Raw genomic sequence first — 25573 nt, forward strand, 5'->3', positions numbered from 1 at the left:
CAAATCAATACTATAGTTGCGTGTGCCAACCAAATGCAATGCATGTCTTATTCACTTCAGCTGCTGAACATTGTTATCTCCAACCTAAAAGGTGTAGCACGCAGAAGGTATTACATCTACATGGTTGCACAAAAATAAGATGGCACACCCTAGTTGCAGGCTAAGCTTACAGTAGCCAACTCTGCCACAGGCTTGAAAACATGCACATTCTGCCCCACTTAAGGTCATCTTTCGTCTCATTTCTATATCACTTACAAGTGATGAATCTTGCCAGAGGTGCCTGCAGCTTCATGAAGTAAGAAATCAGATCTAGCTTGCACCATGCAATGTGATCTTCAGTCCAAGTGTATTTTTTAAAAAAAATCTTAATGTGCTTTTGCTTCATTGTTCATCTGGCGCTGTATTCATCTAGCTGAAAACTGACCCTCTCTTCAACATACCTGATAAAGGTATTTTTCAGCTGCCGCAGTGTAATATTTGATTATGGGTTAGTCTTGTGATCAAAGACTCTCTTTTGGTTCCAAAACTCTGTCACGCAGGCACACTGTTGCCCTAGCAGACACTGATGTGCAAAATGCCAAAAGGAGCAAACATGATTAAATGCTATTTTATTGGACAATCTAAGAGATAGAGACTAATATGCATGACACCAGTGTGTTCTCTCATTTCAAATTTTAGCAAGTAAGCTGTACTCACTATTGCCAAAGTGAAAATTGTTTTAGTTTGATGGACTTTATCGAATGTGAATTATTAGTCTTGTCGAACATATTCATCTTGAAACTCATAATCTCTGTGTGCTGTTAGACCAGTGACAAGCAAATGATTTTGTTTTCAAAGATTTGATGCAGCTTTAATCTTTGTGAAGTGAGTGTCTGGGTCATGAGATGCTGAGACACTTTACCGTGTATAATTCTCCCTTTGTCTAAAAAAGCTTTGTATTTTTGCAAACCTCTGAGAGGGAACAGACAAAGGTGCAGACAACTCGGGTTTTTCCAAATAGAAAGCAAACAATTTCTCTTACATTCTCATTGAGGGGGGAAAAACCAATGATGAGGTGGACAATGCATTCTAAATTTGAAAGCTTTCGTTGTGTTTAAAGCATTAGGAAGCCTCACAATAACTCAAAGCGCATTGTTGGAAAATGTCACGGAGAACGCGAGCCATTATAATCCTAAATGAAATAGCCTGTGTGGTTTGTCTGAACATCAGTGCCCAGTAAAAATGCCATTACATGTATTATAGTGAATAAACCGCAGTACAGCTTTATTCTGGAATCCTTGCCAAAAGGTGTAGCGTTGTTCAGGTTACTTCCTGGTGGCGAGCTTTAAAGCCTGGCCCTTTGAAAAAGCAGGGGGAGGATACTGGGTGTTCAGAGGCGACTGGGTGGCTCTCGACACTGAAAGACGCCGGAACGTTCCCTGGAAGATCATTTTCCAGGAGTCCGTGAGATATGAAGGGACAGACGCTGCTGGCCTGGGGGATGGTGCTCCTGCTCTGTGTGGCCTTGATGTCCACTGAAGGTAAGGGAAGAGCGCTGTGTCCCCTCCACAGACACAGCGGCCGCCGGAATGGAGAACTCGGTGGTAGATGTATGAGGAAATAAAAATAAGCTTGTTAGTTATTTTCCTTCAGGTGTTAATTGTTGAATGTGTATTGATATGCATGCATTTATTATCTTATGTATAGCTATTAAGCTGTGATTATATATCAGTTTAAATGTATAATTTGAAGACAAAGGCATTTAGTTGATGTGATGGATGTCACTATTTGCATAACTGGTCATGTTTTTACTGAAAGCAGTAATGGACATACAGTTCAAAATTTCTTCTTCGTTGGATTTTTTTTTTGTTTTTTCATGGGACCATACTGTATGCAATGTCAATTTTGTGGATTTGACATAAGCTTTATTAGCTTGATGTGAGTCGAAGGTGTTTATGCTAAGTAAAAAAAACTTTTTTCTGTTTGGTTTCCAATGATTTTTTTTTTTAAATCAAAAGATATTTAAAAAGTACAAGAACATCTTTTTTGTTTGTTTTACCCAAATTGAAAGGTTAACTGCTACTTTAGATGTATTATTATTATTATTATTATTATTATTATTATTATTATTATTATTATTATTATGATAATATTGTACTTTCGATGTACTGTATGTTTAGATGTCATAGTATGGCTCTTTCATAGACGGTAATCTTGAAAAATTCTGAAATGTACAGCTCTGGATGTGATTATCTTATTTTCCCTCTTTTTTTTTTTAGCAAAACAGAGCAGGACTCAGCTCAAGTGCTGTACTAGAAAGGACCTGAAGTCTCGCAAAGGTAAGAAAGGCAGACATATTTCTTCCTAAGATTAGTTCAATAGCAAATGTCCTTGCTGGCACATCTTTACACTTAAGGTGTAAGTTTAATTTAATTGTATTCAGATGTATTTCTTTTTAATGTCTTTTGTAGTACTGGGCTTGTCTTTTGTGATTATATGGAACTGTTGGCTCGATGATGCAAGACAAATTTCTGAGTAATCAGACAATGAAGTTTTATCGTATCATAAGTTGGGTTTGGATCCAGTTCCTCTTGTAAACCCTGACCAGGAATACACAATCTTGAAAATGGATTAATGGGTGGATGGATGGATGGATGGATGGATGGATGGAGTGTCATTTGTCACTACTGCTGCATATGCAATTATACTTTTTGTAAAGGCACAAAGCCTGGACTCCCTAAAAAGAGCAAATGTGTTTAAAATAATTAGATATCAAATTAGACCACCAAATTAGGGTGGGTCAGATGAATCAGATGCATATTTATTTTCCTGTACATTATTTCTTGCTTTTTTTATGGAAACAAAATCTAATTTGAATGTGAAATTTAATATGGCCATTTGGAAAATGCTTTTCTGAGCACTATAATATGAAAATAGAAATGCATTACACTAAATGATTGTTTTACGTGTTGCTTTCTCCACACAGAAAACTATAAACACAAAATTCAGAGGTTCAAGCGTTCCTGCAAGAGATGCAAAAGGTTTTACATTAACCCTGGAAACCCACTGCCCTCTCTCTGATCCTCTCTGGAACCTGGAGGCAAGAATTCTGGCTGATTAACCCTACACGTGCACAAGACAAATTATTTACCTGGCTGGAGGCCAGTTCTGCGTTGGTGTAATTTTATCAATCAAATATTAATACACATTTTGTAATATTCTCTGCCAGGCAGTCTAATAGAAAAAGTAAAGACCCCAGTAAAGACTAGTAAATGGTAGAAAAGGAATAAAAACACTAAATTGAGTGTTTACATGGCTGAAACCATGTAACCTTGTGGTTCCTACTTCAGGTTGGTCTGATTATATAGATAAAAATGTGAAAGGTCCTCTGTATTATCATTCAACAAATTGATAGTCATTCATGTCTGTCTATCTATAAGCCAGCTGTAGACATAGGCCATGTAGAATATCGATCTGTTTAAATGTTCTAGCAAATGTGTGTTAATAAATTCAAGCCTCACTATTTTATTTTATTTTAAAATAAAACCCCATTTTATTTACATTTTTGTCAATTTAAAAAGAACCTGTAACCTGAAGCTGATGATGAATGCATTTTCACTTGCCAAGTTCTATCTATATTCAGCCTTACCTTCTTTTTCTTCTTCTTCTAATTATTATTATTGTATGAAAGTTTATCTACTCTTATTTGATCACAATTGTAAAGATGAGAACACAATTTCTTACACTTTTATACTTTTTTTACATGCTGTAACAATGTGATAATAAACTATTTGTAAAAGATCATTTAGCAAATTATTTATGACGCTAATGAAGACTCTGCATATGAGATATTCAAACCAACTCTTTAGTTGGTTACAAACCGTTGTACGGCATACTGTAAAAAAAAGGATCCAATGAGCATTCACCTGATCCAAAACATGCATAATGTTCAGACCAATGTTTAGACATTCTAGTACAAAAAACATACATCTTGTACACAGAAATTCATCCTAAATAGAATGTGAAAGAAACAAACTACAGTATGTCTGTTACTGTATGGCCAGGTCTGTATTTAAACAGCTTCATTCCAACCTGTAACACTTTCAAAAATTTAAGATAGAAAACAATGCTCTTGAACTCTCACTAATATTTACAGGAAATTACAAAATTGCATTGAATGTGTGCCATTATTTTCAACGGTGAAAAATGTCTGTGCTGGAACGGATTTGAGCGTAATGGACGTGCTTCCCGGCTGCCTGCAGGCCCTGCCTCCCAACAGATGACACAGGATTAGCGTATTAATCTTCTCGTCAGCCATCTGTCCACTCCACAAAAAAATTAAACCTGAAACCAGGGCACTGGCGACAGATGTTAACATCTGTACTGTAAACGTGAAGTTTGGCAGCGTAATTTCATTTTATTATCTAAATTATGCATTAATTCACATCATACGCGAGCTGCGGTTCGTAATGTTTTTATTATGAATTTTTGTTCCTGATTTAACGGTTAACTTTCTGCTTTAAATGCGCCCCTCTTTCAGATTTACAAAAGGAAACGGTTATAAAAATGATGGCAGGGTCAGTACTCATAAGGTCATAGTTATGTATATTCGTCAGCTTTCCTCCATGTTGTATCAATTGTTGTGCCACTGGCATAAATATACCAGTAGAGGGAGACAAAGTTAATATTCTATAATTAGTGTTATGTTATGTCAGGACAAGGTCTTACAACGGCATATATGTTTTTTTCTTTTTAATTATTATTATTATTATTATTATTATTATTATTTATTTTTATTTTTTTTTAAAAGAATTTTACAGTTTCCAAATGTATGTATATGTCATGCATTTACACTAATGTATGTCATGTTACATTGGTGGTATTATAAACGCTGACCTCAATATAATTGAAATATTACTGTTATTCTTCAATCCATGAGTATGAAAAGCAGTATAAAAAGTCATACTGCTGGAAGCAATCGGCCATGTTTCCATCTAGTGAACTGGAAATATGGATGGCATTATCACTTTCAGGGCAGCGCGGTGGTGCAGTGGGTAGCACTGCTGCCTCACAGCAAGAATGTATTGGGTTTGATTCCCATCCTGGGCCTTTCTGTGTGGAGTTTGCGTGTTCTCCCTGTGTGGGTTTCGTCCAGGTACTTTGGTTTCCACAGTCTAAAGACATGCAGGTAAGGCTAATTTGATAAATTGCTCGTAGGTATGAGTGTGTGAGGGCCTTTCTGTGTGGAGTTTGCATGTTCTCCCTGTGTGGGTTTCGTCCAGGTACTTTGGTTTCCACAGTCTAAAGACATGCAGGTAAGGCTAATTTGCTAAATTGCTCGTAGGTATGAGTGTGTGAGTAGATTGGTGACCTGTCCAGGGTGTATTCCTGCCTGTCGCCCATTGCTTGCTGGGATAGGTTCCAGAACCCCCCACAACCCTGTCCAGGAAGAAGCAGGTATAGACAATGGATGGATAAACTAAGCTCTTTCAATTTTACCTTTCAATTGCAAGATATCCTGCTTCTATTTAACCCCATAGATAAAGACCCCAACATGATGTTCATTATAAATTTAACAATTATTCTTGGCAGATTCTTTGTGCATAGGATGAAATGGAGTGGGAAAAAAACCCAAGCTAAATGTATTCTTGATAGACATGCAAAACTACATCAAGACCATTAATTTATTTAAAAACAAAAAAGCAATACGAACTGTTAACATTTTTGAGAAATGTAATTTAACATTTGTACTGATTGTACCCCTATGTTCAATGTGAAGTTTGTGTACGTTTACTGTATTCTTATAGTAATATCTTGTATGTTTGTACTCTATCATTTAAAAAACAATAAAATATATATATATTTTTAAATGGATGGATAAGCTCTTTTCCATAGTCATGTTTTACCACAGATGTGTGACACTCACACTTCAGCCCAGTGAGGGATGCACATAGTGCTGGTGAGCAATTGTGACACGGTGACAACAGGAAGTTATCTGCAGCCAAAGTTCCCAGACTCCCCTGTGCTGCCTGTCTCTCACCTCCCAGAAGCCTCTGCAGCAATCTGGTGTCCTGGGACAGCCACTTCCTGTTTCTCTATTTAAGGCTTTTATCACAGGGAGGGAGCTTTTTTTAATGATCCCAGCAGAGGTCATGCAGGTCCGGCAGAATTATGATTCTTTCAGAAAGAAGAGAAAGCAGTTACAGAGCAGCGTATATTGTATCTCTGTTTATATGGTATATTTCTTGTACAAAAATTCTACTCAGATTACCCGTTCTTTATTTTTGTCTTATTCCTGTGTTTTTATTGTTTCAATTTGTAAATATTTTTTTTAAATAACATAATGTACTTGCCTTTCAATTATAAACAGGTGAAACATTGTCAAAACAGTTCATTGATAAACCATTAGAATATTTGCAAACTGAGGTGAGTGTACAGCAGACAGTTCCTATCAGTGCTTAGAGCTTTGGAAAGACTTTAGAAAATTGAAGCCATCATTGTGAATAAGGACCATCAGATAAACCTTCTCCATCCTGAAACATAAGAAGTACAGCTCTTCTCAAACCCATATTTATTTAAGTTTGGATCCGCAGCAGTTATTTAATTAGCTTGAAGTGTATTCCGAAACACTTTACAGGCAGGGCATGGCATATGAGCGGCTAACCCACAAGGGCACTGTCTGCACGTCTTCAGCCTGTTATGAGTGCTAGATATGCCCAGTCACACCTTTGAGTGACAGAAAAACAGAGGGAGCCAAAGCATTATACCAAGACAGGCACTACTTCCTTTCCTTTGTTTGCATATGACAGGAGCTAACAGTTAAATTTTCCATGCTGAAAATTCCCATTAAAAAAAAAAAATATATATATATTTTTCCCTACTAAACATGTATTTTCAAGGGTGAGTGGTATTTAATTTTAATATAGGCCACAGGGCTACTGTGAAAATATTTGTAAAGTCTTCATCTTCCTGATTTTTTTTTTTTTGTATGCTGATTTTTATAATAAAACACGACAATGACTTTCCATTGAAAACAATGACAGGCAATTTGTTAATGGCTTTTGAGTACAACCACTGCACCCTTCAACAAAACAATAATAAATTTGTATTAATTTAAGTATTTATTAATTTTTTTAGGAATAGCATGGTGAATTCAGGCTGTTCGAGTACGTGGCCGGTCTCGCTGGATGTGCTCACAGTGTGCGTCGCGCGCGTCACGTCGTATTTTTAAAATCTGTGAACGTGAAAGATGCGCATGAGTGCTCAGCACAGCGAGTACATCAGACCAGAATATCTTCAGACGTTCCGCTGCACCTGGAAATACAATCAGCTCATGTCACACCGGGATATTTAGTTCGCATGAAAGTAATTGAACTGCGTCACAGTGTATTGTGCAAAGTACTTAAAAGCCAAATTCATTCGTTTCATTCGTTCACGTTGTCTTCTCCCCCTGAAAAATAGCATCATATTATTTGCCAAAATTCAGAATTTTATTCTCACTGCTTAATACTGCCTTTCCATGTCAAACTTACAGTTGCTAGCCTAGATGTCAGAGAAGTGGAAATAATTATTAACTAACATTTTTAGAACGAATATATTCAGTGAAATTCATGCCTTCAAATCTTGGGCCATGGGTTACCATGCTTTATATGGCTACTCTTCAGCTCATCTTCGTATAGGCTATTTTGGGAGTATCCAAGTTATATTTTCACTGGGAAAAGTTTTTCCAAAGAAATCATCTCTTTATAGGCCATGTTAAGGGTGTAAATGTTGTATATCCTGACGCTTGACTGACACATAGTTCAAATGAGCACGACCCAAAGCAGCTATTTCACTGCTAGAGCCCCCTGCTGGTTCTCAGTGTGTAATGTCTGGAAATTTCCTATGGTGACACCTTTGCTGTTGTTACTTTGATTTTGATAGTACTGATAATTTACAGACAGAGAAAATCCAAATTGGAAAATCCATCTGATCTGTTTCAGCTTCGGCGATAGGTCGTGTGTTTATCTCCAGTTGATTTTGCAGCCCAGGAATCCAGCTCGAGCATTAGCCGCCTGGCGAGCTTGTGCCCAGGGCATGTGAGGTGGTCAGCAACAAGATTACCCAGAATTCCCTGCACCACAGAAGCGTCGGTGAGTGGTGTTCAGAAATCAAGAGGAGGGAATGGGAGCTGGCTGTCACAAACATTAGTTTTGCAAGGAAGCTAAACTGTTAATAACAGATTCATAGCTTGGAAACAGTACAGTGAGGAAGACACACAGTCTAAACAAAACCTGTTGAAATAGAATAGTAATGTGTGTACTGGCATCTCACATGGTTTGTTTGGCAAATTGACTGGACAAATATTTATGTTTGCTTTTCTCATTTCAATTCTGTATATAATATTGATTTCTCTTGGTGTAATTCTTTGGGTCGAAAATAATATATTTATTGTTTAATCATTTTATATCTTATTCTTGCTTTTGCAACTGCAGCAGTAACATCACACAATCAATGATCATCATGTATTCATGTTTTGATAACAGTGAATATATGGTGGGGACGTATTAAGAATTTCCCTGCCTGATATTTAGAAGAAATGAAAAATCTGATTATGTCTTTGTATTTTATTTATATAATTATTCTTTTGATAATTTTTCATTCAAATGTACTGTACAAAAACAGAAAAGTATGTAACATGCATATTATTCCCTCAGTTCAGTGTATTATATACTGTAAATATTCATTCTGAATTTAAAACTATTACAGAAGATCTTTTGTGGAATCTTGTTATATACATATGTGAGATCACATACACTAGAAACATTTGAATAGTGTGACATTACAGTTGCTTATTGTCAAATAATATGAAAAGGACCTAATAAGCAGTTTAAATGAGAGCATATCCAGTAAAATAATAATGGTGCAAAACATATTGAAAAATTAATTTAAAAAAAAAATTAATGGTACAGAATCACGTATACAACACACACAATACATCGGCTCTTTATTTGTACATGCAGTTTGTACAAAAGATTTATCATCATTTCTTATGTATGGATACTTACCACCTTTCTCTCCCCCCTCCATCTTCTCATATGCGAGAATGATAAATAATATGCGCACTTATGGTATTAATAACCTGGTACAATAAGAACAAATGTGTCTGATAAAAATTAGCTAGCGCCTGAGTGCCTGCAATCTGGGTCCAAGTACCCCTCCTTGTGAGAAACTAATTGTTATAATTGGGGTATGACAGGGGGGACTGAAAAGCCGGTGGAATAAAGACGCGTCATTGGATTAGCATCTGAGCATCTGTTTCAACTTCTTCTAGTCAGCCATAGACACCTTCAGAGTGGCACTGCGCTCGCTCCTTCTCTCCTGGTCCTCAATGTGATCCAGCCTGTCCTTCCACTCCTTTAGGATGAAGAATGAGAATAGAGTGCCTGTTTCCCTCTGTCTCGCCCTGGTGCAGGTCTGCCTTGGTGAGTTTTTTTTTCTTCCCATTTGTTGTTGTTTGGTAAGGTGCCATTTTAGATAGAGGTGAGCTCTGCTAATGTCTCCTTAATCCTCTCCTCAGTACGCGCTTCGGACTGTGAGGCTGTGCGCACTGTTCTTATGTCGCTGTGTATAGAGGTGTCGGGTAAACAACCCATTTTGACGGCAAATTGTTCTTTTTCCCACTTTCATGCTTCATCTGCCGATCCACTGACTCACAGCAAGTGAGTTCCTTTTTTCATTAAATTGATCACTGGATGATTTATTAAGAGATCTGGTTTTGTTTTGCCAATAGCAGAATTTATCATAGGGATGGAGATGTTGTGGTGCTTCCTTATTTTCTCTAAAGCATTCAACTGTTTGTGAAGTGATAGAGACATTTGGTGATTCAATACATTAAGTTGACTACTTTTGTCAGTATGGCATGCCTGTAATTGCAGCCGCTGTTGTGGATGCTGCAAGTCAAGGAATTTAAACACGATGGACAGATTCTTATTAGCTCTTGGCTAATTCCTTTTCAGCAGGAGGTGACTACGCCCCACATTTTTTTGATAATGGACCCAGTAGTGTCAGCGGAAATATGGCATTATTCAGTCTTTCGGAAGACACGCCCGTTGGTAAGTCAGCGCAGCAAAAAAGAAAATTGTGTCTAACAAGACAAGAAATGCCATGGCATCCTAAAATTGAGAAAGAGACATTCTGGACAAGTGATTAAAATAATATCCAGTCTCTGATTTATTACTCAACATTGATGCGGCTCCACACTTTGGATCTTTGGATCTCGGAAATCAAGCAAAGAGTCTTTGATGACATAGGAGGCTAAATATAAGCTCTTTGCTCATTATTGCAGTCGAGAATCTAACACATACGCACAGCTGCTAAAAAAAATGTCAGACACATACTGATGGAAGTGAAAACATGATTAATTCATTTGTACAACAGCAGAATTATTGAAAATAAAGCACATGAGCTCAGTTCAACATCAGGTGAGCATGCACTATTTGAGTGGGAGTATACACAAGGGACACATTCTTAGGGTAGGCAGACCACATTTGTTTAGGTTTTCTACAGAATAATTTCATGGTGTTTCACTCTGCCAGGAACACATAAGGCTGTGATGTATGTTTCCATAGAAATGTTTTGACATTGTCAAATCCTGCATTATTTATTTGCCGCACAGGAACGCAGATATACATTCTGAATGGAACAGATCCAGAGGGTGATCCAGTCAGGTTTGGCTTGACATTTGAAAAGGGACTTAAGGAATACTTCAAGGTTGACCCCAAGTCTGGGAATGTTACCCTTATTGAAGAACTGGACAGAGAAGTACGCCAAAAAAAAAATCTATTAACTAAATATAAACTAAAACAAACTAAAATAAGTAAAATACTCTGTAAACTAAAAACATACATTTGCAATCAAATGGTTTATGTTGATTTCTGTCCATTGTGAATTTAACTAAAGGCCAATTGTTTTGTTAGATACAAGATGAAGTTGAAGTTCTCGTCAGTATTACCGATGGTCGTAATAAAGTAAGTCTCTGATATTCGATTGTTGGTACTGTATTGTTTTACAGTTAATTGGACTGTGAGGGTAATTGTCTCCTTATGACTTGAATTGCCTTTTTTCTTTTATTCAAGGTGGTTGAGAAAGTGAGGGTGTTTGTCACCGATGCAAATGATGAACGTCCACAATTTCAAAACCTTCCATTTACTGTTGACGTTCCAGAGGTTTGTGATCACTTAACTATTTGACGGACATTTCTGATATTGACAGTGCTGATGATAATAAATTGCTATTGTCAGCCAGGAATTGATTCATTGAGTTTATGGTCTCCTTCAGAATGACTGCCTGTCGGTGAACAGAATAGATCAAATGTAAACAGATATATTTGGATAGCATTTGATGTGAGGAGTCTGTTTGGCACTAGGAGTAAACTGGGTTTAGGGGACTAAAATGAAATGTAGGATGGTGGATGCATGCACTGAACAGAGTACATTTTTATTTAGAATCAGAAAGGCATGTGCACAGAATCAGTATGACCTATTTGTGTGTGTGTGTGTGTGTGTGTGTGTGTGTGTGTGTGTTCGTGTGCGTGTGTGTCTGTGTATGTGCACATGTGTGTGTGTGTGCGTGTGTGCATATGCGTGGACGTGTGCATGACTGTTTGTGTGTATGTGTGTGTGTGTGTGTGTGTGTGCATGCACGTGCCTGTGCTTTTCTACAGGACACACCCTCTGGGAACAGTATTTTCAAAGTGCAGGCGTTAGACAGAGACACGGGTTCTGGAGGTAGCGTCACATACTTCCTGCAGGTAACACAACCCATTGGGTCACTGGATTGTGCCGAATTAAGTCGACTACTGACCGTTTAAAGAAAGTTTGAATGCCCTTTAAATTAAACGAAAAGATAAAACAAGTTAATCTGTGAATAAAGAAAATAATTTTTTTAGGGCATAGTAAAACAGTTATGCTGCATAGATCTCAACAGAAGACATTAGTCTCTCCTGGTCCATATAATAAATAGTATTCATTGCGTGGTATTGATATTATAAGTTATATTATAGATATTATAGGTCTGTGTAGCTGACCAGGTTCTCCTGTTATTTAACCAAAAAATTGTATATCTTTCTGCAGTTGAAATTCAACACTGTTTGAATTTCTGACTGATATTTACAGATATGACAGGCATTGACGGTTGTTTTTAAGGAATTCTATCAATTTTGTGTCTAGGAGCCTTCCATGACCAAGTTTTCCATTGATGGACACAGTGGCGTTGTCCGAATCAAGCCTGGCGAATCTCTTGACTACGAGAGGACAAGGACACACTTCATCACGGTGGTCGCCAAGGTGAGACGTGACTCATCCGTGGTTAATCATTGTGACATCATCAGCCTCGGGATGATCAGCCTCTCTGTATCACTTGCAGGTCTTATGACAGCTGCTGTTCTGCAGCCACAATCGCTCGAGGCACAAATAGACCCAGCCGCAATTGTAGTTATAATACCACGCATCAAAGGATAGAACTATGTTTTAAGTGGTTACTGTATGACAGCATACAGAATGCATTTTGGCTAGAAGCTGGGAGATGACATGACAAATTGCTGTTGTTTTCATGTTTAAGCATCTCAAATTGGTGAAATTCCCATTCATCCAGTTATATAGAATGTTTACTGTCATAATACAGCTAGCTCAGTGCTTACAGTCCGTGCCACTTGAATTTGCTTGCTCATGATCAGCAATAGTCTTGCAATTAAACAGGAGTGCCAAAACTGACATTTCACCAATCACACCAGCACTCAGAAGAACCGCCATTCGTGGTTACGGTCCGAGCTCTATGCAGTGTGTATCAAACTTATTTTCTTGTACTGTGATACTATATAACTGTAATTCCTCCTTCCCATTCTTCAGGATGGTGGTGGAAAATACAAAGGGAAGTACCAGGTGTTGACGTCGACAGCAACTATGACAATCAATGTGATTGACACCCAGGACAGTCCTCCGAACTTTATTGGCATGCCTTATTTTGGATTTGTTTATGAAGTCTCAGTACCAGTAAGTATGATGAATGTAACTGTTGCATTACTCAGCCTGTTTTTATGCAACACTGTTATATGCATACAAAATTTTACAGTATACGTACTGTATATACTTTAATTTGAAAGGTATAAAAAGGTACTTGTCTTCTAAATATGAATATGTTTGTTTTGCAATTTGTGCTTTCAGGGCTCTGAAATACTTACGGTTTATGCCAAAGATGGAGATGAAAACAATCCTAATCCTATTTATTATTCCCTGCTTGATGGTAAGTGTTATAATTAAACCTCTCTATAATATGTTTGATGCAAAGTCCTCTTCTAAAACTGAATATTGCTGGTAAGATTTCCATGAAACAGATGACAACATACATAGCGTATGGGTAATATGAGGTTGTGTGTTAGTAGTCTTGAAAAAGAAATGCACATACCCTGTGTGATATTTTTCTGTCCACAGAAAGTGAAGGTGTGTTTACCATAAACAGTACCAGTGGGTGTATTAGTCTTCTAGTTTACCCAATCCAACTTCAGAAGGAATTGTATGTGCTGAGAGTCAAGGTAAGTTAAAGCCATTCAGTGCATCAGTACATCCAGGCCTGTTTCAATAACAATATGTCTTATGCCAATAGTATATATAGCATGCTATACAATTGAATGTATGCATGTGTTAATTAAAAGGACTGGAATATACTACCTTTGATAACATAATATACAGCATTTGAAGGCTCTAGTTAGTATATCCCAGTGACTAAATCATACCTCACCGTGATCTCTCCGGTAAATGAACAGGCATCAGAATGGAATGAGGCCAATGAGACGTCAGATTACGCCGTCACCTCGGTGACGATCCGAGTGGTGGACCTGAACAACCACCCGCCCACCTTCTACGGGGACAACGGGCCGCAGAACAGGTTCGAGCTCACCATGTACGAGCACCCCCCGGAGGGGGAGATCCTGCGGGGCCTCAAGATCACTGTCAACGACTCTGACCAGGTACAGCAGGCCTGCTCACTGTGCTGTGCTGCTCGCTCACTGTGCTGTGCTGCTCACTCACTGCCTCTCCTGCCGACAGGGTCACATAGCTTATGAAGCGGCTATCCCAGCACAGAAAATTCTTCATCTTGCTTAATAGAGACAGACAGCCAAACGGATAGACAGACAGACAGACAGACAGATAGATCGATAGATAGATAGATAGATAGATAGATAGATAGATTGATTGATTGATTGATTTATTGAATGATAGACTGTTTTATTGATTGATTGATTGTTTTATTGATTGGTTAATTGATTGATTGATAGTATCTGATAATAATGTTCATGTCAAAAGCACCTTCCCCCTTCCCCCAACACAAAAATAAGGTTGCAGCGGGTGGCATTGCAGAAACTGTACATTATCTTTTTTTTTTTTCATTTTTCACATCTGTTGTTTGTCTGACATAACACTAGATGGATTAGATTTTGTTTCGCTCCCAGAAAAATATAATTAAAATAAAAATGTTTTCACGTAGTGCTGTGCTGTTTGAACCCGACACAAATGACATTAATTTTAGCTTATTTATAGTTTAATTACTATTGAAATCACAACTGAAAATGCTTACAGCATTGAAACTTTTATCCACCTTGTTTGTCTTATGCCATTAAAATTTGCAAGCAAGACAAGTCGTATTGAAATAAATTCATACATATTGTACCTTTATATGTGCTTCTTTCCTGTAATGCATTTCTATGCTACAGTGTGGTGTTTTCAACATATTGCAGCCAGTGATACAATGGCACAATGTAGAGCCAGTGATATTTTTTTTTTTTTAAGTGTGATTTTAGATTTTATTATGTATAGTCTAACCACATTGTGACTGTTCCATCATGCACGTATGCATGACGGAACATTATATTGCATTCAGTAAATTAAAAAGTTGGGGGACAGCTTTATAGTGTGAAGTCTGTTTGTAATGGTATTATGCCTATGTCTGTCTGTATTCTAATGCAAGCATACATGTTTTTGCAGGGGGCCAATGCTAAGTTTAACCTCAGGCTGGTCGGGCCCAGCCGAGTTCTCAGAGTCGTACCCCAGACTGTTCTAAATGAGGCACAGGTCACCATAATAGTGGAAAACTCTGCAGCCATCGACTACGACAAGCAGACTTTCTTGACCTTCAAGGTAAGAGAGTAAACTTTCATTTTCAACACTTTTCAGTGTGTTCTTTGCAATATTCTTTGACTGATTGATCAGACAGTGAAAAGAAAAAATGGGTAACATGTATGTCTCTGTGCACTCATATGGTTCTCTGTTCACTGTCAGCTGTATTATATTTCCCTCCTGAACGTCCACTGAGACGGCTCAATGCGTGACTGAAAGACATGTGACATAAATGCCAATAAACCCAAAGCTGACTAAGTTGGATTCTGCAGGCCTCCCGTGGATAGTTTTTCTTTTTTCACACACTCTAACATGTGAAACATTTAACCAGCTCCTCGCCGTTGAGATCGATACAACTGAGAGGTTCAGCTCGACGGCCGACATTGTCATTCACCTCCTGGACACCAACGACAACACTCCCAAGTTCTCCTCTGAATACTACATCGCCAGGATACCGGAGAATTCCCCCGGCGGCTCTACTGTTGTGTCTGTAACCGTAAGTTCAGTCTTGTTCTGTTCCCTCCGTTCCAACCTTGCCAATCAAACTCATTCAGATCCTCATAATACAAGCTAATGTGCACACATTGAATTAAGGCTAAAAGCGAGAAAGACTCATTCTGATGACACGCGAGAACGAAATGTAGAGCTCTCAGCGCATATAGCTATTTTAGGGAAATTGAACACCCTCCTAAAAACTGGGCTCATCACAAGGCCAGACCAATTAATCCAAAGTCAGAACTGCAGTAAGCTTCCTGATGAATGCCCCGTCATTATATTAAGTAATGAATATGCTGGATATATGATAAGTGCTTGTACAACTAAGCAACAGTAATTTTATTAAAACTCAAATCATTACCTATCTCATTATATAATACATAACGACATAAACCTACACGGCATTGACTGTTTCAAATGGAAATATTCGTCCACATTTATTTTATTTTAATTCAGTAATATGTGCACTTTTCTCCTTTTTAATTTCTTTGAAACAATATATATTATTTTAATTTAATAAAATTGATTTTACTAATTAAAAATAAAAGCACTTAAACGTTAGAGTAGGAAGTGGAATCGGAATTACATAATGCATACACACTGTACATAGTGGAGTGGCATAGTCCCGCCTGCCATTTAACCCTAGCAGGGAAAAAACAGGCCTAGCTACATCTAAATCCCCACACATCGGGGGTTATCCCCAGGCCATTCCAATCAGCCAAATGAATGGCCAAGGAATGACCTTGGTCCTGGAGAGGATTACTATCACCCTTTACATCAGTCAGGGAAAATCTTCATTTCCAGTACCTTTTGCCTATATACAGTACAGTGACAGTTTACTTGGCAAAGAGGTTCACCTGCAACATTCATATGTTCATTTTCAAAGATGGTGGTGTTACATTTGGCCTCCAATGAAGGATAGTTTACATGCATAACGCTGTCCAATCTCCTGTCCTTTTGCCCAGGCGTCTGATCCGGATTCAGGCCTGTGGGGGGAGGTCAAATACTCCATCTATGGATCGGGGGCCGATCTGTGAGTACAACAGCCGTGCTTCTCTAACAATACCAATGATTGCTGATTATGTCCGTGAAGGTCTGGAGCATCGAGGAGCTTCCAGCTGGTGTGGAGCCAGTAAACCAGAATAAATCCCACGGAAGTCATCGCTTATGCAATATGATTAATTCTGATATTCTAACTCATTTACAGAGACAAATGAACAGCCCAATGACAGCATTAATTATGCTTCTATGCAAGGCTTATCCCAGGGAGCCATGTCTGTGCATTATTGTTTAGAACGCATGAGAGAGTTTTTGTCCTCCTACTTCCTGTCCTGGATCAATCTCAGAAATGAACCAGGGACTTAACCATTCCTCTCTGTATGTGATTACAGACAGAACAAATTTAAGACTGTGTCAGGGGGTAATGCTGAGGGTACTGGGGGAGGGGGTCACAGAGATTTAAAAACACTGCAAGGTTTTATTTCAGTTTTAGGGTCCGTAATACTGGCTTTACAGCAGATTTGTTCAAGAAACCATTTTAAGGATCCCTGACAAGATTTGTGAATGTACTTTTCTGCTGTTAGGTTCTTGGCACAAAAATGAGATTGTGGACTGAAATATTTTCTGGAGTGAAATATTTCCACCATCCGGCTCCTTGGAAATTAATGATAGCATTCTTAGCACATTCACAATCCTAAACCTTAAACAAGCAGAAAATAATTCATAGTGATAGGTCCTTTGGAACTTTCTAGAAGTCACAATCCTGTTCTGTTCTATGTGACCTGAATAATATAGGGGGCATACGTTCTCAGTGACAGTCTGAACAAATCCATGAGCTGGCTAGATCCACTTGTCCTAATGTGAGATTTGTATTTACAAATATTGAAATATACCCAGCACGACTGTTATGTTTATTTTTGTGTGTCTGCATGCAAGCCTAGGGGCCGGGGGCATGGTAAAACAGGACAGAACTGCAGAGAAGTATTTTAGGTTTTTGTGCATCATTTTCATTGTCGTTATTTATCACAATTGTATTGTGGATCTTGGGTGAGATGCTTTACGAATATGTTCTGTACCTTTGATTGGCCCATGCCATGATTGATTAAGTAAGGAATGAAACTAGTCTCACACGGGCATAGTTTTCCACACAGATATGCCGAAATGTAGAAGATCTTGGTTACAGTGTGACTGACTAATTGGTTTTTTGTTCACTTCCTCTTTTGACAGCAATTTAAAAGTGGTCAGTTTCCCATAGCTCATAAAAACATACAAAGAGAGAGCATTGCTAAACAGTAGTAAATAAAACTGCATTCAAACTGGTTGCAGAATGCAGTCCTTGCAAATGCAAATTGTATTTGGATGGGCGTGATGTTGTTGTTGTGTCTGTGGCCTTCGATTAAAGAACTAAGATGGCTTCTAGTGACTGCTCGTCAAGGGGAGAATATCTGCTGTTGCCCTGGTAGCTCAGCTTCTCTGCTGCACAAACAGCTTATTTAGAGCTGGCAGCCAAGTTCTGACTAATCTTGTAATTGGATTGGAGGGGAATAAATAGACTGTCAGAGTTGCCTCATATAACGGGGTCCAATTAACTCGCAATGTGACAGCTGGAAGTAAGAGCTTTCAAGTTGTTGAAATGAGGCAAGATACATGGATATGCAAATTTGTGCTTGGATCTCACCTCGGTGCGGATATCCAATTATAACGTGTGAAAACTCACAGACGCCAGAAAACTTGTTATATCTCACAAGGCACAAGTGTAAAGAGCAGCTGAATAAGATACAAGCCCAGATGTCAGTATGATTTGGAATAAGGCCTCGCTTTACTCCAGACCTAACCATGTATATAATTGCATTTATATTCTGAAAACTTCCTTCAAATGAGACCGTTCACACCCAAATTGACTCGATCTGAATTATTTATCGATTGTGAGGTGTTAGCAAGTATCTGATGTGCTTTGTAGAAGAAAAAAAAAAGTCAGGAGATTTGTGAAGTCTGATTCAATCGCATGTGCTTCGCACATCTTTATTATCGAACTGTCCTCTGATTCGTTGCAGGTTCCTTATTCACCCAACGTCAGGAATAATCTACACTCAGCCGTGGGCCACCCTGGATGCGGAGGTGAAGTCCAAGTACAATTTCTACGTGAAGGCCGAGGACACGGAGGGCAAGTACAGTCTGGCAGAGGTCTTCGTCACCGTCCTGGACCTCAACGACCACTCACCCGAGTTCAGCACAAACTTTCTAGAGAAGACCATGATTATCGGAGCACCGGTAAAAATAGAGGTCAGTGCACTTTGGGATCAAAAACTTTGGGTTTAAACGTTGCTTTCCTGAAACAGGCTCTGAAATAAATAAAAGGCCTCGAGATGCAGTTCTTCTTCAGGATCAGGGTCAGGGCTGAGAATTAAGAGAACAGAATTATTGCTTCAGTCAGAGTACGGATGCACACATTCATAGTCTACTACCTGGTTTTCAGTGTGTGGCCTCACCGAAAGCATGCCAAATTTGTGTGTGTGTATGTGTGTGTCTGTGCATGCACGCGTGTGTGTTTTCAGGCGGTAGACGATGACGCAGAACAGCCCAATAACGTCATCGAGTACTCCATCATGAAGGCAGACCCGGATAACATCTTCGACATCGACGCAGACACCGGAGAGATCAAGGTGAAGCCGTACATAAAGTCCTTGGAGATCGTGCAGAACATCACCAAGAAGATGGACTGCAAGTGGTCGCTGGTGGTCCAGGCCCGGGACCGAGGCTCGCCGTCTTTCAGCACCACCGCCGTGGTCAAGATCGACCTCACGGAAGAGGTAAGGTCCAGCACGGCGTCAGCACCCAGCGGCATAAAGACTTTACGCCCTGGACTACAGTAAGTGATAATGTTGGGCATTCAGTCCAGTAAGTTGAAGACGTTTTGGTGTTGACGAAAGGTCGACATTGCTCAGGACTAAAATTACACCGAATTGGGGGTAGGTGTAAGTTGGGCATAACGTTGACTTCTGCACTATTTATTAGGGTTTCCACCTTCAATGCAGAATTTTTTTTGATAGGTTACTGTATAAGGACAGACAACAACATTAATGGCTTAGTGTATAAGGATAGACAACAACATTAAAGGGTTACTGTGTAAGGATGAACACAGACGCAGTTGACAACATTAACGCCTCTGACACTGAAAAACACACACACAACTGAGCAGTGTTTGTATTGCTTCCTGCTACCACTGATTCTACATCTCTCAACTATTTAATGTGAAACTGGTTTGATTTCACTCATGATTATCTTATTTTTTCTATCGTGAATGACTTGTGTGAATGGAACTTTGTGTAGGTGAGTATGGAAACAGTTGCATCTGGTATTGATTCAGTAAGCAACGCAACATTTTATGCTTCAATACAGCACAACTCCGTATTGTAAGAGACAGGTGGCAGCCCTAGTAATTACCATCCAAGATTTCTTCTTCTTTTGATTTGCGTTTAATTTTGAGAAAACAAGTCAACAAGAGAACAAACTTCTCTGTCAAAAAAAACAGGGTTTTCTTCTCGGCTTTCGAGCTAGTTCCATAGTAAGCAAATTAGGAGTTCACACTTCAACTGATTTTGCGTTTGAACATCTGTCATTACTAGTACTTGCCGACGTCTAGCTGCTATTCAATGCTTTCTTTTTACTTTCTTTTCACTGCCAGTTCCAAATTCTGAATATACCTTTTTCAAATCTTTGTACCTTAACTAAGTCAGTCAGTCCAAAGGATGTTGCTGGTCTTGCTTTTGTTAATTTTTGCAATCTGTTCTCAATGAATTCATAGCTAAACCTTCAATGACCATACATATTTGGGTTCTGGATTAGGATGTTCTATAAGTTGTCTCTGTGTGTTTTGTGCTGTGCTTTCAGATCAAATCCAGAATTAGATCATACTTCTTCAGCCTCAGGAAGCGTCCCTGGACTGTTTTCTGGATTTGTCTGAGCGTTGTCACCTCCGTCATTTCACTAACGGCCCTTATTTCCTCCATCTCTTACTGGAACACAGTGAAAAAGTCGCGCGTCCACCCACAGGGCAAGATCAGAAAGATTATTCGGAGATCCAACCCATAAATCCTTGTACTGCAGACCTGATACATTCACACTTAATGATCCTCCAAGACTCTAACATGCAATATTTGGATAGAGATGGCAATGTTTATATGACTCAAAAAAGACTATTTTTTGTCTGTAAAAGAGTACAGGAGCGCAATTCACAAAAGGGAATTTTCTCATTAATTTTTGTTACTAAAATCAATTGACGATCATTGGTACATAAATTATCAATGGGACATTAATTTATGTTATTCTTCATGTAGATATATTTCTCTCCAAATTATATGAAGAAATTATGACGTATTGATGTATTACCATCAGAAATTTGTGAAATGGTAATGTTCTCACTGCTTTACACCATGCACTGTCCTCGGAGGACAACACATGTACTAACAATACAACTAAAAACTCACATTTGGTGCTGCATGACACTGTCCAAAGTGCTCCATTCAACCCTTCTGATCTTGTCTGGAGGTGCGGTTGAACTTCTGAAACAATACCAAGGAACAATATGTGTCAGGTGCTTTTAAACATGCAGCATGTACCTGTACTGCAGCATGCACATGCAATAAAAAAATACCTGTCCAAAGACATTGCGCTGTAAGATGAATCCTGGCAACTAAAGCGAGAATGCTGACCTCTAGTGTTGTGCTGTGTTTACTTTTAAATCCCTTTTGTGGTGTTTGTTAGTGTGCGTGTATGTGTGTGTTTGTGTGTGTGTGTGTGTGTGTGTGTGCGTGAGAGAGAGAGAGAGAGAGAGAGAGAGAGAGAGAGAGAGCACTTAGTGATTTAACTACACAGATGTTGTCTGGAGACCTCTTCCGGTGCTGTGCTCACACACGACTTGTGAATGCATGTTTTGGACATGATGACAAAGATCTTATAACAGTCCTATGGACTTGATTAAAAGTCTTCTCTTTGTGCTCTTTTACAGACTCAACTCAAGGGGCCTATGGCAACCTTTTTAATGCAGAGTAGAGACAATCCCATGAAAGCCCTAGGCATGATCGCTGGTGTCATTAGTGTAATGGTAGTTGTGACGGTCGTGATCTCGACAGCCATGTTCATGCGCAACATAAAGTCCAACAGGATAATGCCAGCCCGTCGAGTCATCCGGAGGAGGCCCAGAAATCAACGGCCCTGGACGTTTGGCTTGCCAATGGTTCGCCGTGGCAACCGGTCCGACAAGTTCTGCGTTGAAGACCTAGATAGCACTGGCGATAATATCAACCTGAACAACAACACCAGCGCCCCCCCACCACTGCCACCCTCTGCCCCCACCCTGCCCCCGCCCCCTCAGTACTACCACAAGCACAAGGAGAGAAAACAAGCAGTGCCTACTGTCTCAGGCTCAATGGAGTCCATTGCCTCCGGGATGCCGAGGAGGGACAGAGACGACACCGTCAGCTCCGCGCTGGTCTCTGAGCTCAAAATGAGGCTGGAACAAAAAATGATGGAGAGCAACAGAGGCTATTATTAATGCTCTTTATGTGTCATTGTGAAACGGGCGATTGCACGTTCACACGTTCCCGTGCATTTTAATGAGTTACAGTGAAGGAGTGCTGCAATTCCTGCAGGTAATCATGCAGGCGTCCGAAACAAGTTCCAGCCGAAGTCATGCCCTGAACAAGAATCTGATCTCTCTGGACTTCATTTGTGCTTACTACCCAGATTCTGTTCAGGACATTTTACGTGTGTCCATCAAAAGGTTATTGATTTGCATAAAATGAGCCCAAAGCAAAATATGTTTATATTGCACCAGAGTGAATTGGAAATTAATATTGTTTTTTCATGTACAATTTTGTGTTTTTTGGGGACTTTTTTATTTGTTAAGTTTATTTTGAGAAGTCTTCTCAGCTTTTTGTGCTACCACTTGAAATAGCCTCATCGATAATTCATATCCTACACCAGGAGGCTTAATGAATATGTTTCCAATAGGTTAAAATAAAAACAAAAAACAACAAAAAAACTATTTATTAGTCATTAAAAGTTATTAGTCTATTTATAAGTACTATTGCCGTTTTACGATTTAAATAGCTCTATAATGCACTACTATTTTCCAGGTTATAGTGCACTGTCAGTTTTAAAAACATAGAAATTTAATGACGCAATATCATGTGTTACTTTGTATGAAAATGTCTTTTATATTTTGATGTTTGAAATGTCTATTAAACTGCTATTATTATGAAAATGTATTATTGAAATTATAACACTGTATGGGGTTGGCATGGTGATTTTCGGTTAAACGTAGCAGAGATGGGACCACAGCAAGAGGTTTAAGTCATCAGGCGTATAAAAAACATGACACAATAGCGACGAAAAGCAGTGCGATGCAGGATAGTTCCGCTGGGAAAATCGCTCAAAAACGCAACGAGAGAGCGGGTTTAAACGGAGAAATGCTGCCGTTGTTGATGAGGGCTTGAGCTCGGTTCAACGGCTGGAAAGCAGAGGCAACATCTTCAGACCGTCCGCGTCAAGTTGAGTCAGCTATTTTGTTGCGGCAGCTGGCTGGGATGGCAGTAACCCGGCTTGCTGCGTAGTCGTCAGAAGCACCAGAACTGCAGTTGGGGAGTATTACTCCTGGACCACCTGACTAAGTACCAAAACAAAACAACAAAACTAGATGTAACATAATTTTTTTAAATTTCATTTTTACTTCATGGATAATCCTGCTGATATTTCAATTTAGCACTGCTCCTGTTTCTCATGGTTCTCATTCCTATAGCTCAAGTGTTTGATTTGAGAAATATTTTAGATTGTAAGGAACCTGAATTTATTAATTAAAATGGAAGCCACAATTATGATTAATCTAGGAAATGTTGTGGTACACTAAAATATTTAAAGGGCCAAATATCAAAAACCAATGTCTTTTCAATCTTTGTGCTCTGTGGTGGCAAATAATCATCTTGATCGTACTTTCCAGAAATATTGTTTAAAATCTTAATCAAGTCAATACACTGAGTACTAAGTAATTAAAATAAAAATTTTGAAATCAAACATTAAAGACACAACCCACAGCACGTCAAACACACCAGATAATGCAAATGATTTACACGAGAATGTCACAGGTGTCAAATAAAACAGTTCAAGTAACAAAAATGTGCAACTATCTTATTTTTCTTACAATCATGGTATAATAATAATTAATCACACAATGGCAATTACTTATGAAGTATTTTTGCTAATATGAGTCTGGATTGGAAATTACAATATCATTTAGTATATTGCCTGTAATTGCGATATAGTGCACCTTAATTGGTCACTGGTTGGCCTATTGTTTGTATAAATTAATGTTTATCATGTTTCATGTGTGGCAACACCATATTGCATCCATTATCACAGGACAATGTGATGATAATATACCTGAAATGGTAATATGATTGCCAGAAAATATAGACTTGTTATACATGAACTATTGTTACACATGAGCAAACAGGCCCATTTTTGTGCTGATGTGTACTACAGAATGAGTATTGAAAAAGTTCATCTTTACATTATCTAAAGGTCCCAGATCTCTCATACTGCTGTGAGAGGTAGTTCCTATGTCATTTAAAATGGCAGCCACAGCCCTGTGTAATGTGCAATGCTCATTTAAAAAGGCATGTTCTTGTCCTGGGAAAAATTTGAAAAAAATAATAATAATAACTTTGGATTTACAAATAATGTGTGATATGGTAAATAATGGGCAGTTAAAATTGCCAAGGAAACATTTTTTTAATTGCATAAAAAACCTTTTGTTCAAATAAATATACTGTACCTGTAACGTTTCATGTAAATGAGGTATTTACGACATTCTGTCTGTTTTCAAATATATTCAATTATAAATAATTAATTTGAAGGTGAAGTTTTCAGGGTCATTCCACACAGTTGATATTGTTTAGTTTATAGTGACTACCACCACTGGCATTGTGTATCATAATCCTTTCCTGTATTTTATGGAATCAATATTGTTTCACAGTATAAACTGAATGTGAAACAAGTGTGCAACATGTACTTTTCTGTATTTTATACTGATTATTTTGATAAATAAATGGCATCAATTTGCATTGTCTTACTGTTTAAATTTATTTTGTGTTATACAAAACATGTGATGGCTTAACATGCCACTGTTTAGCATTTCATAAAAAAATTAATAACCATAGTCATGGAGGTTGAACAAAGACTCCAGATTTGGTGAAAAATCAATATTATTTTACATTGGCATCCCAGACCTATAATAATATGGATCAATTACAATAGTTGTGGACCTTATTGGTTCCAAGAATAAGTTATTTCTAATATTCCTATATGATTAGCACATCGTAAAGCATTTCACTTGAGAATTTATTAGAAATTAATTATAAAATATGACAGTGAAAAAGCAAAATATGAACATTTAAATTATTACAAATTAATATGAATATTAGGAAAAATGAGGTCTCAAACTGAATTAATACAATAAAATTGACTTAATGATTTAGTTGAGGATTTTGAGAATGTTAGTTTGATCACTTTGTAGACTAATATACTTGCGGGTTTCTACTTGTGTAAACATTGGCAATAGAGATCTGGAGGTGGCATTTTCCTTGGCACAGCGTAGTCATCACCATCGCAAGATCAATCATCTTCAAGGTTACAGAGAGAGGAGAGACTGCGTTCAGCCAGTCTAGGCTCTGCTTCTTAATATACTTATCTTTATTCGCCTATCAGATGCCCCAACCTAGATTTACACAGCTTAAAACGACCCCTTTTGCATAGTAGAGCATGGTTTTGACCCTTCAGTTTCTGGGTGAAAGGTCCTGTGTGCATCCGGTGCACAGACCTGCTCCCTGCAGCTTATCCCTGGTCCTGTAACCTAACCCTATCCCCACCCAGTATTCATAATTATACATACA

The 25573-nt window shown here is 38.5% G+C and overlaps 1 protein-coding gene across 3 annotated transcripts; it reads left to right on the top strand.

Moving 5' to 3' along the window:
* The first annotated feature begins 9272 nt into the window (after positions 1–9272).
* Positions 9273–24743, top strand: LOC118219844 (cadherin-related family member 1-like). 3 transcript variants are annotated; one of them, XM_035403304.1, is made up of 18 exons: positions 9273–9443; positions 9678–9680; positions 9978–10073; positions 10637–10782; positions 10938–10988; positions 11097–11186; positions 11684–11770; positions 12189–12305; positions 12867–13010; positions 13182–13260; positions 13449–13549; positions 13781–13984; positions 15000–15152; positions 15463–15627; positions 16592–16659; positions 18680–18908; positions 19181–19435; positions 21634–24743. In XM_035403304.1, the coding sequence occupies exons 1-18, from the start codon at positions 9383–9385 to the stop codon at positions 22177–22179; spliced, it is 2595 nt and encodes an 864-aa protein (XP_035259195.1). In that variant the 5' UTR covers positions 9273–9382; the 3' UTR covers positions 22180–24743. The 3 variants fall into 3 exon arrangements, with proteins under 3 accessions (XP_035259195.1, XP_035259197.1, XP_035259196.1); XM_035403306.1 differs by lacking the exon at positions 21634–24743 and adding an exon at positions 20517–21625; XM_035403305.1 differs by lacking the exon at positions 9678–9680.
* The last annotated feature ends 830 nt before the right edge of the window (positions 24744–25573 follow it).

This window comes from Anguilla anguilla, chromosome 2 (genome assembly GCF_013347855.1).
Source record: "Anguilla anguilla isolate fAngAng1 chromosome 2, fAngAng1.pri, whole genome shotgun sequence".
Classification (NCBI taxonomy): Eukaryota; Metazoa; Chordata; class Actinopteri; order Anguilliformes; family Anguillidae; genus Anguilla; species Anguilla anguilla.

What these genes read in the sequence shown, in the direction of transcription:
- LOC118219844 (XM_035403304.1), top strand. Translation starts at nt 9,383, where the DNA reads ATGAAGAATGAGAATAGAGTGCCTGTTTCCCTCTGTCTCGCCCTGGTG. An exon ending in TTGAAGAACTGGACAGAGAA is followed by an intron (nt 10,783 to 10,937) that starts GTACGCCAAAAA and finishes TTGTTTTGTTAG; the next exon opens with ATACAAGATGAAGTTGAAGT. An exon ending in TTACTGTTGACGTTCCAGAG is followed by an intron (nt 11,187 to 11,683) that starts GTTTGTGATCAC and finishes GCTTTTCTACAG; the next exon opens with GACACACCCTCTGGGAACAG.